General features: G+C 41.5%; 1 protein-coding gene across 2 annotated transcripts in view; it reads left to right on the top strand.

The window, feature by feature from the left end:
• APEX2 (apurinic/apyrimidinic endodeoxyribonuclease 2) overlaps positions 1 to 14,801 on the top strand; it is a 60,903-nt gene that overhangs the window by 33,188 nt on the left and 12,914 nt on the right. Inside the window, exons 1-4 of one of the 2 annotated variants that reach the window (XM_026676294.2) lie at positions 6 to 160; positions 5,515 to 5,600; positions 7,640 to 7,823; positions 10,551 to 10,664. In XM_026676294.2, coding sequence (XP_026532079.1) covers positions 119 to 160; positions 5,515 to 5,600; positions 7,640 to 7,823; positions 10,551 to 10,664 — 426 coding nt within the window. In that variant the 5' untranslated portion in view covers positions 6 to 118. Of the gene's footprint in view, positions 1 to 5; positions 161 to 5,514; positions 5,601 to 7,639; positions 7,824 to 10,550; positions 10,665 to 14,801 lie in introns of those variants that run through there. The other variant, XM_087956775.1, reaches the window with a different exon arrangement.

Here is a 14,801-nt window from a genome sequence, read left to right as displayed (position 1 = left end):
GGCGACTCCTCCCTTGGGGAAGGGAAACGCAGCCACAGCCGTAGCAGCGCCCGGGCGGCTCACCTATCACCAGGTTTCCCCCTTGCGCCCGGGCGCTGAAGACAGCGGGATCGGGGCCATGTTCAACCGCGGATCGCGGCGCCGACGATCGACCCGAGCCGTGAGTCCCTGTCAGTGGGAAAAGGGATGGGTTGGGGAATCGGACCGTGGCAATCTCCGGCCAGCCTCCGTGGAGGCAGCCGCCGCGGCCCATTCGGAGTTCGGGGGTGGGGGAGGGAAGACCAGGGAGGCCGGTCGGAGGAAGAGATCAGAAACGGCACGAGGCGCTGTAATGGGTGGGCGGGGAGAAGAGGCGGCGCGGCGGGGCTGGTCCCAGCGGGGTGTAATTAACTTCATTCCCTCTCCCCAAAGGAGACGTCGTGGGGCGGCGGGTGGGGGGGGGGGGAGATCAGGACTGTATTGGAAAGAGACCGAACGGATTTTCTCACGCCAAGGTTCCCTGGGAATCCTCGGGATAAAAGGGATTCCTCCCTTCCCCCCCACCCCCCGCCCAGAGGATGAAGGTGTTCGGATTACAGGGCAAAAGAGGGCGCAGGTAGGTCGGCCTGAGGGCTGGCGACACGCGAGGAGGGGGCCGAATACCTTGGCAGCAGCTCTTAGGAGGGATGTTGGCACTAGACTCTGGGTTCTGTTACTTCCCCGAGATACCCCAGACCCTTGGAGAGAAGGGCAAGAGAATTTCAGCTACCCCACCACATCTTCATAAGAGAAGATGCTGAGTCTGGGGCCAGAAAGGTATCCTGTGCAAGTTCTAAAGTGGGTGATGCCAATTGCATTAAAGCACTGCCGGTACGAAAGACAAGCGAGACACTATATATCCGCAGGAGGGCCACCCAAAGGGAAGACAATGCTAGTTTTCCCAAAGGCAATTGCCATTATCTGTGGCTGTGCTTTGGAGACCCATTGTCTTTGCAGGGTGTTTTGTAAATCAGAGGTAGGTGGCATGAAATAGATAGCTGGGGATGCCTGTTGGATCATAGGGTTTTGTTTTTGTTTTTTTCCAAAAAGCAGCATAGCCATCTGTTGCTCAGGAATTTTGTCAACATACACCTGAATCAACACAAAACCTATCATGGGAACCACAACCCAAAACATCTGGATTAGTTTGGCGACTTGTAAAATCTTTCTTAAGCTCTTAATTAAACATGCTTTATTTCAGGGGAAATAATTCAGGGGGTTGAAGGAGGGGGGGGAAGGAGGAATTGTGGGAAGGCCGCAATTCATCAATATGTGGAGGGCCATAGCATGACCTTATTTCCTGCTTTGAGATCCTGAATGGGGCTTTCTTAATAAATTAAAAACAAGTAGACAGACTGTAGAAATTCTTAAGAAAAAGGTGGATGATGCAAGCATGAAGTTTGCTCACATGAAGATGGTTATACATTCTATGTAAATGGTCCCTGCATATCCCTAACCTTTCACCTGTAAGCAATACCCAAAAGCATCCAGTTGCCCATAACATCCATGTGCTAAGTTCATTAATAAGAGCATATGGAGTCTTCCAGTGAGACTTTTTGTCTTGAAGGTGGAAGATTTTGTTAAAGTGCCATGAAGGTTAGTGGTATTCCAGAGCCAGAGTTGGACTGGGGTTGAGGAGCCCAAAGTTTAACTCCACTCTCAGCTGTAGAAGCTCTTTGGTAATTTGAGATAGTCATTCTATCTCAGTCCAACTTGCCCACAGAATGGTGAGGAAAACTGGAGGAAGGAGCATAACGTGCACCACCTGAAGGAAATGTGGGATGGGAATTTAATACATGAACCACAAGCAAAAAACATTCTGCATCTAGGTCTTTGCTGGAGGAGCATATACCATTAATTTTGGTATTTGTAGGAGGCACAATAAAAGGATAGGGAGAGGCAACTTAACAGTGTAATAACATGTCTAAATTGTTATTAGAGATATTTTAGCTTCCGCTCAATGAGGTCCTAGGAGTTAAGCCAAAGGCTTCGTAGAAGAGGTGGGGTTTGAAAGAGGGAGGTGGTAACAGGTGTTCACCAAGGCACTTCCAGGAATAAGGGGAGGCACATGAGCATGGTCCGACCTGAGTAAGGTAACTTTTTGATAGCTTAGAGTGGTTAGTTGATGATATGAAGATCTTTGCTTGAGAGAGTTTTCAAGCTAAGATTCAGGAGTTTGTGCTTGATGGTGAAAAGCCTTTGTAGGCTAACTTCTGGTGTGTGATGCAAGCTCTGGTAGCTCACAACTGTCTTCCAGCATCTTGCTTTCATTCTTCATTCTTTGGATGCTCTGCTTGGTTGGTTGCCTCCGTCTGCTAAATGGTAGGGTGCTCCAGTAGAGAATCCTATAATTGGACACTCTTGTTTGAGCTTATTGTAGACACCTGACTGGAGAGAGTGTCCTTCGTTTGATGTATGGGCTGATATGAGGGTGTGTGTATAGACAGATACTTCTGGACTTTTCCACTTTTGCTTCTTTTAGAGATAAAACAGTTAATTCTCTCTCTGCCCTGGATTCCCTCTTCTAGGGCAATCCAAATTAAGTCCATACTTCTTGTTTTGTCTTGAGGACTGGGGGCAACTGAACAATAATGGTGAGCATCTGTGAATAATGTAGATGGCATTTTTCTCTCCTTCACTGAAGTTTCAGTTTGAGTTTTGGAGCAGTGCCTTGGAAGGTGTAATATGGATGGGAGATCCAAATTGTGAAAGGAAGGGCATGAGTGAGCAATGTTTTTGTAGGACTCCAAGCCAATTTTCTGAAAAGCTGCAATTGGGGTTTCTATTTATCCAAATCCTTAGTAATAAATCAGTGGCATTTTGCCTTTTCTTCTAACAAAGCTTTTTGGGTTTTGTTGGGCTATTATGGAGAAGATTATAGAAACACAAATAGTTATGTGGTAGAATACAAAGGAGTCACATAATGGTGGATCCCCAGTGTGGAAGGGGGTGTGGGAGGGTGAGGTAGAGGTTTCATATTATGTCTGCCCTGGCAGATTTATCAAAGCATCATTTGATGAACTATATCCTTCCCCCTTGAAATCCCTTCTAAGCTGCAAACGGCTGGGTAGATATCAGTTAACAGATGTGAGGGGAAAGGAATTATGCTGCTTAGGGATTGTGGGTACTCTAGTTTAACACAATAGCTGTCCGTTCTGTTGGGAAATGGTGGCTTCTTTGCTTTTTTTATAGAAAGTGCAAATATTTGAGTATTTGCAGAACACACTTTTCAGAAGAGATTTATTTTTAAGAATCTTAGGGTTGTTTCTCTCTGTCATCTTATGGAATTAATGATAAGTGCTATATAAGGGGCTTTGGGACACGTGCAGAATGCTTCTCATTCTGAGAGGTATATTCTATTCTGTGAAATGTTAGCCACGTAGAGATCCTAGTTTACAGGTCTCTTTTCAATTATTTTTAAAATGAGTAAGATATACGTTGCCATTCTATAGATAAATAAGAAAAGCATAAGATGAAGTGCCAGTAGTGAATTAAAGCTGGTAATTTGAGGCTTGAAGGGGAAAAATGGATGATGGATGGTCCAGGGATCAGCTTTTTTTTACCCCTTTCCGCTTGAGCTCACCATTTCTGGCATTCTCTTGGCCTAAGGGTACGAGCGGGGAATAAAATACTCGAAACCTCTTTTTTCCTGCCCAGTTCAGGCGGGGCTTCAGTAAAGTTTGCCTGGGGAGGAAATGGGAGCGGTTCCCGGCACCTTCTCCCTCTCCCTTCCGAGCGCCTTGCCTCCCGCTCGCTCCCCCTTCATTCATCCAGCGTTGGCGTGATGAAATCCGTACACGAAGGAGCCAAGATGGACGGAAAGTACCCAAAAGACCGTCTAGGAAAACTCCCGTCCCGCTCTATGCAATTTCGCAGCTGACTAAACTCTCCTTGTCGTCGCGCTCGCGTACCCGCTCCGGTCTCCGGATGGTCCCCGCCGCGCGTAAAAACTTTCCAAGGCACCTTTTTGCTGCCGACTTTACTCAGTCACCTGTAGTGGCAGGAAGCCAACGTCTGGCCCTTTCCTGCCGCGCCGAATACACAGACAGGTCGCGGCCTGTGTGAGCTGTATTTTCCCCACAATTCCCTGCTAGTTCCTTACGGTTTCCTTGGCGTTCCCTTTCCTAGGCTTGTGCAGGAACAGAGTTTCACCCGCAAAGCTCCTTGCTTAGCAGTTTCACTGGCTTCCCACAGCTGGGCATGGAGGAACAGACCCTGCCACGAATAGACATGGACACACACACACACACACACACACACATCATTTTTCTCACCAGCACTGGTTGGTGGTGGCAAGGCAAGAGAAGAGAGAGTAGACATTGCCACAAATAGACAAGGACACACACACACACACACATGCACCATTTTCTCAGCCGCACTGGTTGGTGGTGACAAGGCAAGAAGAGAGGGGGTTGCTTACGGAGCCAGTCTTGACTCCTGGTGACTATCTGAACAAGTCCTTGCAGTTTTCTTGGCAAGGCTTTTTGGAAACTGTTTGCCTTTGCCAGCTTCCTAGGGCTCAGAGAACGGGACTGGTCCATGATCTCAAGAGCCCTTATAAAAAAAAACATCCTCCCTGCTTCAGACAGAGCCTGACCAGAGGTTTTGAAGGCTGGCTTCAGGCCATCCCTGTTCCTTTTTCTGGAAAGTGAGTTTTGGAAATAAATAAATCTCTTATTTCTATACCCAAATTCAGTCCTGCCTCCCAAGTATAGTACAGGTGGTCCTCGATTTATGACCACAGTTGACCCCCAAATTTCCATTGCTAAGTAAGACAGTTGTTAACTGAATGTTGCCTCATTTTCTTGCTGCAGTTGTTATTAATGTGGTTGTTAAGTGAATCTGTTATTAATGTGGTTGTTAAGTGAATCTGGCTTCCCCATTGACTTTACTTGTCAGAAGGTTGTAAAAGATGTTCACATGATCCTGGGACACTGCAACCGCCATAAATACATGCCAGTTGCCAAGTGTCCGGATTTTGATCATGTGACCACGAGGATGCTACGATGGTTGTTAACTGTGAAAAAACGGTCACAAGTCACTTTTTTCAGTGCCGATATAACCTCAGTCACTAAATGAATGGTTGTAAGATAAGGGCTACTTCTACATATTCTGTAGTAAAAGCCAACCTAAAAATATAAGCAATTCATTTCAAATGGAAATTGGTGAAATGTTGGGACTAGTTATACAAGCATTTGGATTGACAGCACTGATGCTTCCCCCTCTGTGGATAGAGACAACTGGAATGATTGGGGTCGGAGAGTATCAATGGGTACCCACCTGGTTAGGTAGATACCGAAAAGTGGGCCTCACCCACAGTGGTCTTGTGTAAGATTCCTGCTAGTGAATGTATACTGATCATGCTGGCAGGTGGAAGCGGGTTTTGGGTTTAAGTAGGACCTTTAGGGTGGAGCCCTACCGGGAACATTGGGAATTGTGACATGGATGCCATTGCAGTTTTGGTGGTTGATTTCTTGCCTTTCTGTCTTACATCAGCTGCCTGAACTGGAGGACCCTGACCGGGGCCAACCGTGTCAGGCGTGTGGGGAGCAGTGCCCAGGCTTCCTAGTGCATGGATGGAGGTAGGAGAATGTATTGTCTCTTCTTTGCTCCACCGAGTCCCCCCTCCATGCTCCAAGTGGCTTTTCCATCCCGACCTCTCCCTGGTTTACTGGGCTGCCATATGTTGTTTGCATTCATTGTTTAGGGTCACCATGCTTTTCTCACCCAACCTTCCTAAATCTGGCATCTAGCAGTTCTCAATATTCTCAGCTGGCACAGTCAATTATAGGATGTGTAGTCCTAACATCTTGGAAGGCACCAAGTTAAAGAAGTCTGATTTTAGCTGCTTAAAACAATTTTTTTCCTCTCATTTTGAAACCCATATTTAACTTGCACAAACAATACAAATTACGCTTGTCTGTAAGTGGGAACCCTTACAAGGTTAGACTATTGCCTTCACACTCCTACAGGGGCGTGCATAAGCGCAGGGGGCGTGCATAAGCGCACCAACATGCCTACCGTCCCTGTCCTATTGTTTCTCTTATTTTTCTTTTATTTTTCTTATATGTACCCATTTCATGTATTCACAACTATGTATACACTTATACTTATTATCTTGTAAACAATTGTCAAATCAAATCAAATAAATAAATAAATAAAATAAATAAATATCTACTCATAGGACTTCTAGCCTAGTATATCTAGAAGAGGCCAGGCTTTGGAGGAATACACATCTTGTTGCACATGCAGTCAGAAGCTGACTTCTGAATAAACATGCTTAGGGCTGCCTGATATGCTCCCCACCCCCTTTAATTCATTCTGACATCTGCCTTTTCTGCTTGTACTATTTTCACTCTTCCTATTGTTTTGTTTGTTTTTAAGTGTTTTGTGTTTGGGTGTGGGGAGAGGGATTAGACTGATAAAAGCCATGGGATCCTGCAGATGTTGCTGTGATGCTATCCAAATAGAATTTCAGATAAATGAATTAAAACATTGTCTCAGCCCTTCATCTTTTGTTCTCCAGTTGTTATAGTGCCATGCTTCCTCCCCCCACCCTCCGCCAGCATTCATATATAGCTTTCATTTGTTTCTCATTGCTCTTTTCACATTCATCTCATTTTTCTCTTTCAAACATAACTTTTCTGGATTCAGTTCTTTTTTTTTCTTTTCCAAACACTGACCATTTTCTTTTCTGAATAAAAATCTGCATGAAAGCAGAAAAATAGTGCAATTGAAAAATATTTTTATTGTATCTCTCTCCATTATTCACTATACACCCCATTCTTCAAAATAGTCTCCATGTTATAGCCCAAGTTGTCCCTCTGCATTTCTACATTCACATCCGTTCTCTTGCTTCACCACTGATTGCCTTTTTCCCTTGGCTTTTGTCACCCAGTCTGTGGGAAGGAAAGCTTGAGAATTGCTTCACCAATCACCAACTGTACTATAATCTCTATTGAACTGGTGATAACCCCACTGTGAAGGCTAAACACAGGCTGTTGCACTCTGCTTATTGTCTTTGTTATAAAGTTTGGGGAACTGGAGTGATCCTTATTTGTTGTCAGAATGCAAATAAACATAATATACACAAAAATCCGCTTTATAGATTACACTGCTATTCAGTTGTAGACATTTGTATATAAGTTACTTTCAGAATTTAGTTTAAGGGATGGGATAGCTATAGCAGTAGCAATAATAACATATAAGAACTTTATATTGGTTTAGAAAAGCTTAGTGTTTTATTTTTAATCAGCTATCTATTTATTACTATATTTTGGGTTCGTTTCATTTTTTGATTTCTCGCACTATCTTGTTTTCCACCTTAAAACTGGTTGAATGTGATCTTGTGGTTTGCCAGCTAGTTATTAAGTTAATAATTCTAGATTTCTGTGTCTGTAATTAAAAATGAATGTATCTAAATAGAGGTTGATGGGTCCAATTTAATATTAGTCAGGGTCCAATCAGAGGGTTTATAGGTAAAGTCTTGAGGAACTATGCTTACTAATGTTTTTTTTTTTAAAATCATTGGCAGGTAACAGAATTCTGTGAGATCTTTTGTTTCTTTCAGCTTCTCTTGGCTCTTCCATAGGTCACTATAAGCATTTTCCTTCCTGTGTAGGAAGATCTGCCAACACTGCAAGTGTCCCCGGGAAGAGCATGCGGTACGCATGGCCCCTGTCGACTTGGAAAGGATGATGTGCCGCCTCATTTCTGACTTCCAGCGTCACTCCATCTCAGATGATGATTCTGGCTGTGCTTCGGAGGAATATGCCTGGGTACCTCCAGGACTCAAGCCTGAACAGGTGATGCTATTGGCATTTCTTGAGAATCTACCTAACCTGCAGCAAGGAAGGAGAAGGTTGCATGCATTTTTGGTGCAATCTATTTTTAGCCCCCCCATTTGTTTAGTCCCTGAGTTTGGTGCCAGTCCTGGCTTTTTCCAAAGATTTCTGGGAGTTGTTCTGAACATTTTTACACATATTTGCCTTGTCAGTTTTGTCTTGAACTACATCTCCCAGTGTTCTGTGGGAGAAGATATGACCGTTCCACAGTGCTGCAGTCGTTAGTATAGATTCGTAGCCTTGAACGTCTTGGTTTGCTTTCTTTGAAAGAAATGGAGGAAGAAAGACAGCAAATGATTGAAGATAAAGATGTGTTTGGGGGAAGCCTTACTACTGAATCCTCCCCCAAACATACCATTTCTATCTTCTCATTCTTGCTCCTTGCTCAAATCCCCAATTATTTGCTGTCTTTCTTTTTCCACTTCTTTCAGATGATTGTAATCACTTTTAAATGGCTATGTCACATATTGCTCTCTTATTGTAGTGTCATTAATTTTTCTTGATATAAAACTGGAGGTTTTCAAGAAATGATTGGACAGCCATTTGTCCGGAATGGTATAGAGTCTCCTGCTTGAGCAGATGGTTGGCTGGTCTAGGGGTCTCCAACCTTGGCTACTTTAAGACTTGTGGACTTCAACTCCCAGAATTCCTCAGCCAGCTTTGCTGGGAGTTGAAGTCCACAAGCCTTAAAGTAGCCAAGGTTGGAGAGCCCTACACTAGAAGACCTTTCAACCCTGTTATTCCATTCTTCTAAAAGAGGGAAGGAAATCTTAGCAAGATTTCAGTATTTTATTGGATTAACTGATTCCTGGGTATCAAGGTTTTGAATCTTACTGAAATCTTCATGCAGGGGTACTCATGGTTGTTTTTTTAAGGTATGTGTCTGTACTGATGCTGGCCTTGATAAAATGGGGTGTTTTTCTAAAGAAGAAGGCAGGAAGTTTAAATGGGATAGAATTATTTTAATTACAAAGCAGTAACTACCTTTTTGGGTGTACCTGTGTGTATTGTGTCACCTAATCCTTCCAGTAAAGCCAGGCTGCTTGTAATCTGATGAGTAAACTCTTGTTTTAAACTGATTAAAGAGAATAATTTATAGTACTTTCTGCTGTTTGTTACTAGACTTTTTATTACAGAACATATTTATCTTTTTATCCTGTAAATTATCTGGAGAACCCTGTAAGGCCAGTATGTTAGACCACAAGAAAGTGTTTTTCTGAAAAAATCCACTGAAATGAGAGTTGAATCTGGGAATAATATTTATTTGTTTGTTTGTTGAATTTATAGTAGTGATGTTATGGAGGGCTGTTTCAGTCCAGTCCAGCTGAATGGACTTCACTGTTGTCTTGAGGGCTCATTTGGATAGTATTTACTAAAATAAAATTTTCCTGCCTTCTACCCATCATGGTGGACAGAACTGAATTTATATCGCAAAATGGAAATTTGTATTTTGTGTGTGTTTGTGTGTGTTTGTACCACTGGTTTATTATTATGAGTAGAGGTGATTGGTGGGAGAAATTCCATGTTGAATTCAGTAGACCAGATTGGGGCACCTTTACTTTGAATGATATAATAGGAAGAAAGCTTGATCTTGTAGCAAACAGAAAGGTTTTATAGTTTGCTGTTCCTCAGGGATAAAACATTTGATTGGTAGGGGATTCAATTTTCTGTTTTAGAGGGCACAAGGGCTGAACTGGGTAAGTTTTCTGAGTGGGGCCATATGACATTGCCATAAGCCTGTTTTAACACCAAATATATCTCAGAACGCCAGGAAAAGTGCTGATTTTGGGCAGTCACGGTGGAAACATTCTAGGAACTATAAAATAAAAGTGGTGCGGAATCAGGCCCCATTGACTCACAGGGTGTTTGTGATGTGCATGTTTTTCCACAACATTGCTACTTGAGCCTCTTATATCTGGTAAACCTAGACCTAGACCTAAACCTACAACTTGGAACATTCTACAGACCAAACATGCCACCTGCCCTTGAGTTAATGGTCTTGATCCTGCAACCTATTCTTACGGATAGAATGATTTGTATAACTATGGAGTTCCTGTCTTGAAAAAGACATATGATATTTATAATAATATATTTGCAGGGGACACTTTTACTTCCAGAGGATTACTGCATATGCCCAGGGCATTCTGTCAGCATTTTGAGACCTAACTGGGATGATCTAACTCAGGGATGTCAAACTGGATTTCTTCAAGGGTCAGATCAGCATTGTAATTCTCTGCAGGCCGGCAGGAGTGGGGAGGGGAGCTTGGAGGGAGACGGGTGCCTCCCGCAGCACCCTGCTGGCCAAAATGGGTCACGGGGGGGAGGGGCGCCCCCATCCCTCATTTCTAGCCTTCATGGCCTCCTGCAGCACTCTGCCAGCCAAAAACGCGCCACACAGAGGCACTGTTTTGGCCAGCAAAGGCACCATGGGCCAGTCCTTTGATATTTCCAGGCTGGCCCCATAGGTCGGATCTTGCCCACGCCCCACGGGCCTTGAGTTTGACACCCCTGACCTAACTTGTTTGAGGGATTTAGTTTTGTGTGGGCTTCCTGAGAGATCTGTAGAGAAATGGAGAAACTTTTTGCTAGACCCACTGAGCACTGGATGCAACTACTGTGAACTCAGTTCTTGGCCCTCTTCTCTCGTTTCCTCCTTCAAAATTCACAAATAGTGCTTTTTACCTTCAGGTCTATCAGTTCTTCAGCTGCCTCCCAGAAGACAAAGTCCCTTATGTCAACAGTCCTGGAGAACGGTACCGCATTCGTCAGCTGTTGCACCAGCTTCCACCTCATGACAGTGAGGTGAGGAGGGAATATTATTATTATTGAATAGGAAGGAAGGAATGGGGATGGGGGTGGGGAATGATGGAGTTAAGTGATTATTTCCTATAGAAAGCTGTTTTCTTAAGAGTTCAATATTTGATATATGTAGCCAGATACAAAAGTTCAGGACTCTTCCATTAATTGTGGGGAAGCAAGAATTTCAACAGGAACTATCTTTTCTTGCAAAAACTATAAATGTCGAGAATCCCATTTCTAAATAATGAGAGATACAGGAATACTGTCCTTTGTTGCTAGTGTGCTGATTAAGCAGAATGGAATAACTTGCTGCAGCGAACTCACCGCGACCAACTCACCATCACTAACTCACCACAGGGCAATTCACCCTAGCTAACTCACCACAGGATAACTTGCCACAGGACAATTGAACAATTCAATTTATTTAAACTAAATAAAAAATATTTTAATTTTTGTGATTCTCATTTCATTTTGTCCCTCCTTTTGCATACTTTCTTTAATGATTCTATTCCACCATTTCTTTGATATTAGTGTAACTCTTATCCCTCAGCGAGTTGGTCATGGCAGTTGTCCTGCAGTGAATTGGCTGAGGCTAGTAGGCTATGGCAAATTGTCATAGACCCCTGGTTAAGATCCAGATTCAAGTTCATCCTCATTCATGAAACTCACTGGATGTCTTTCCCAATCACTGTCTCTACTTAAACTGTAAATGGGATTGTAATACTGCATAAATATGTGAAAAGGAAGCCATGTTAAGGGTCTCCAATCAACACATTTTCCTGTTAGTAGGAAAAAAGCTTCAGAACCTTTCCTCCATTATGCTGTACTTTGGCGTCTTCCTTCTTTAACTGTTTTTAAACTGCTTTTGGAAACATAGCCTGAGAGCATTTGATACCCATTTTTCCTACTGTTTTATTGCTGCTTGCTTTGTAATGGTGCATTGAAGTGTTTTTTAAGTAGATAATCAGGGTAGAAATATTTCTTAATTGTGTTTTGGAGAGAAGTATGCACAAACCTATATATCTATCAATCTGTCTCTTTCAGGTTGATCAAATTATCATGCAAAGTACAAAATGTGAATAAGACTTTAAACAAAACAACAGCTGAGTTTAGTTTATACTGATAGTATTAAGTATATCCATATCTTTCGATCCTTCCTTCCACCATGTTCAAGATAGCATTTCATATGTTGCTTTTTTTCGCCCTCTAAATTTCTCATTTCTTGAGGATCTCATCAACTTCATCTAACCATGAGTTTTTCAGGCTTCCTTCAGCTCATTCACTCTTCTTTCATATATTTGTTTGCAGTGTTTTGAGAAGAAAAAGTTTGAAAAAGTTTTGAGAAGTACTCAGCATTCCTCATTTAGGATGCTTTTGTTATTTCTAAAGCTGCAATTTTTCCTTCTGAATCAGTATGGCAGTTTTACTGATAGTACAGAAATTTTAGTATAGTATCCTTCCCAACCCAACCCAGGAGTGGGTTGTGAGAGCACTGTAGCCAGTATCTGCAATCAGCATTAGTTTCCCATGACCTATAGGGCAGCTTCATCGGGCTAGTTTTGATTGCTCCATCACCATAAAAGTTTGGAGCTTACATACTTCACAAAATGGCCTTCCACCTGCTCTTCCACTTGGGTTATGTTTACTGTGACCCTCCAACTTTGATTTCCAATGTCTATTTGAGTTGTACTTTAGATTCCCATTGGTTTTTTAGAAAAAAAAATACAAAGTTTTTTCTAATTATCTCAGGGATCCAGTCTGTGAGGAGTTGGCTTATATTTGCACCATACTTTAAAAAATATTTCTTTTGTGGCTTCTTAAAAAGTATGTATTATTGGTATTAACAGAGATAATAAGTGTATACCATAAAATGGATAAGCAGCCCAAAGCTAGAATTTAAGCTTTACCACATGGGACAATTGATTTCATTTTCCCTCCAGTGACTTTAGACTACCTCAAAAGAATTGATACTGTATTGGTGGTATGAATATATGGGTGTTTTCAGTTACAAAATGTGAACAGTAAAAGCCTTAAGTCCTGGATTTTTCTAGTGATTGTTCTGCTACAATGAATACATGTTTTAGGTAATAAATATGGTGGAATATGTGGTGTGAGGTGGGGAAACTGAAGCCAATCTAGAGATTCTACAAATAAGAATATATTAATGAAAAAGAAAATAAAGGGAGTTAACTTCCCACTTTAATCACAAGTATAAACAATTTTAATAACTTATCACCTTCTCTTAAAATACATCAAATGATCTCTTCTTTCCATATGCCATTTCTTATCAAGAAACGAATCCATAAAGCAGTCCAGTCCTGCTGTCAGCAAAAGTCCATAAAGGTTACATATCAATTTTAACTTTGAACCAACTTTAGATACCTTCCTTTTATTAACCTTTAACAATTTTAATCTTTAGTTCCTTCAAATAATGCCATAAGTTTGATTTTGTTTCATTTTTTCTTTTCAAAATGTTAACAAGCCTCTTTTTCAAATCAAATAAAGGAAAATTACCCAGGTCAGTTTCTTGGTTTGTTGTTTGTATATTCCCTTTAAATATTAAGACATCAGCCAGTTTCTTTTGTGTACACAGTGTAACATCTTTTTCCATCCCAGACTTGATCTTGTCAGGTAGAACTTGTTCCTCTGCCATAACATTTTTTAAACACAGTTTATCTATAGAGACAGATGCTATTAAAATTAACTTTTAGGTCCATTGTTCAAAAATATCCTTGAATATGTCCAATGTTAAAATATTTTGCTTCATTCTGTATTTGTACATTGAATTGATGTGTTCATCTCCTTTTACTGTAATCTTTAATTCCCTCTAGTTTTCAATTTTACCTGGACCCGTGGTCAGTTTGTAGCTTGTGAAAATCAAAATTTTAATCATCCCTTTGCTGTTTATTTAAAAAAAATTAAGTTCTTAAATTTATAGTTAAAACTTCTTTTGCAAAGGATTGAACAAAATTCATCCAGTGTTATCAAACCTGTTGATTTAAAGATCTCAAAAGCAGTTCAGAAGCAATTTCTGAAAGTTTATTGGAAAAGGAAGTATGTAAATTTAGTGCCCTTTCAAAGGTGGCGGCTGCAATTTGAGAAAGATGGCTCTTCCCTCGTCTCCCAGCACTCTAAATCTCCCAGAGATCCCCATCACAAGAAACAGCTGTTTGGAGCACTTGTGGGCAATTTCTTGTCCAGAGAGGAATTATTGAAGAGCTAGTCTATTAGCTGGCTCTTCATTGCGGTCTTCCGCTATTTTCTTCAGAACACTATTATGTCCTCTGGAAGTTTTTTTTACTAATCCTGCCAGATCACAATCCATCTTCCCCAGGCTTCTACCAATCATCAGTTTAGAAAGGGAGTGTGCTTGCAGAGTTCCTGGTTGTTCTTGGTGCGTGCACACAATGGGAAGCCTAAAGGGTTAAAATTATTGCCACCCTCTGAATCAGAAAGGAATTTCCTCAAGATCAATCTTGTGTATTTTGCTAGATTAGTTTCTTTGCCTTCTCACCTGCTGGGTTGTCAGTCACTGGCCGTTATCAGCACTGAAGGCAGTTTACACAGTCCTTTTCTCTGTTTGCAGTCTAAATAATTGGGCTTAATCTACCACAGGTGGCAGGACCAATAATCACCCCAAAAAGGCATTCATAATTATTCTTGTAATATGTGACCTCCATTAGCCTAGCAGTGCATAACATCTACTATATGTGCCTTTTCAAAATATCTCACCAGGAAATACTGTACTGATGTAATGATTACGATTACTTGGATGAGGTTGGTATTGTTATTTATCATTGTTATTCTGCTTTTGCCGTATGTAAAGGAATGGGGACCACCACCAACAACAAATCTCTGAAGTTTTCACTATGTTTTGGTCAACGATTTAAATAAGAATTAGAAACCTAACATTTTTAAAATTAAAAACATTAGAATGCTCTGTTTTGTTCTAAGTTTTCTGCACTTTGAAGGGGTTGCAGATTGAAAGGACCAAACGTTGTTTCCCAATAATAACTGTAACTGTGAGAAATAAAATAGAGAAAGTATGTATCTTTTAAAAGACGAGATTGGGTAATTAACTGCCTGAGACCCTTTACACGGAAGGACTCCTGAAGTATAACTTGGTATCTCCTGTACTTA

Source organism: Notechis scutatus, chromosome 2, assembly GCF_049901735.1.
Source record: "Notechis scutatus isolate UNSWTSFEM ecotype Mainland chromosome 2, rNotScu1.2, whole genome shotgun sequence".
Classification (NCBI taxonomy): Eukaryota; Metazoa; Chordata; class Lepidosauria; order Squamata; family Elapidae; genus Notechis; species Notechis scutatus.
This window is presented reverse-complemented; position numbering and strand designations above follow the sequence as displayed.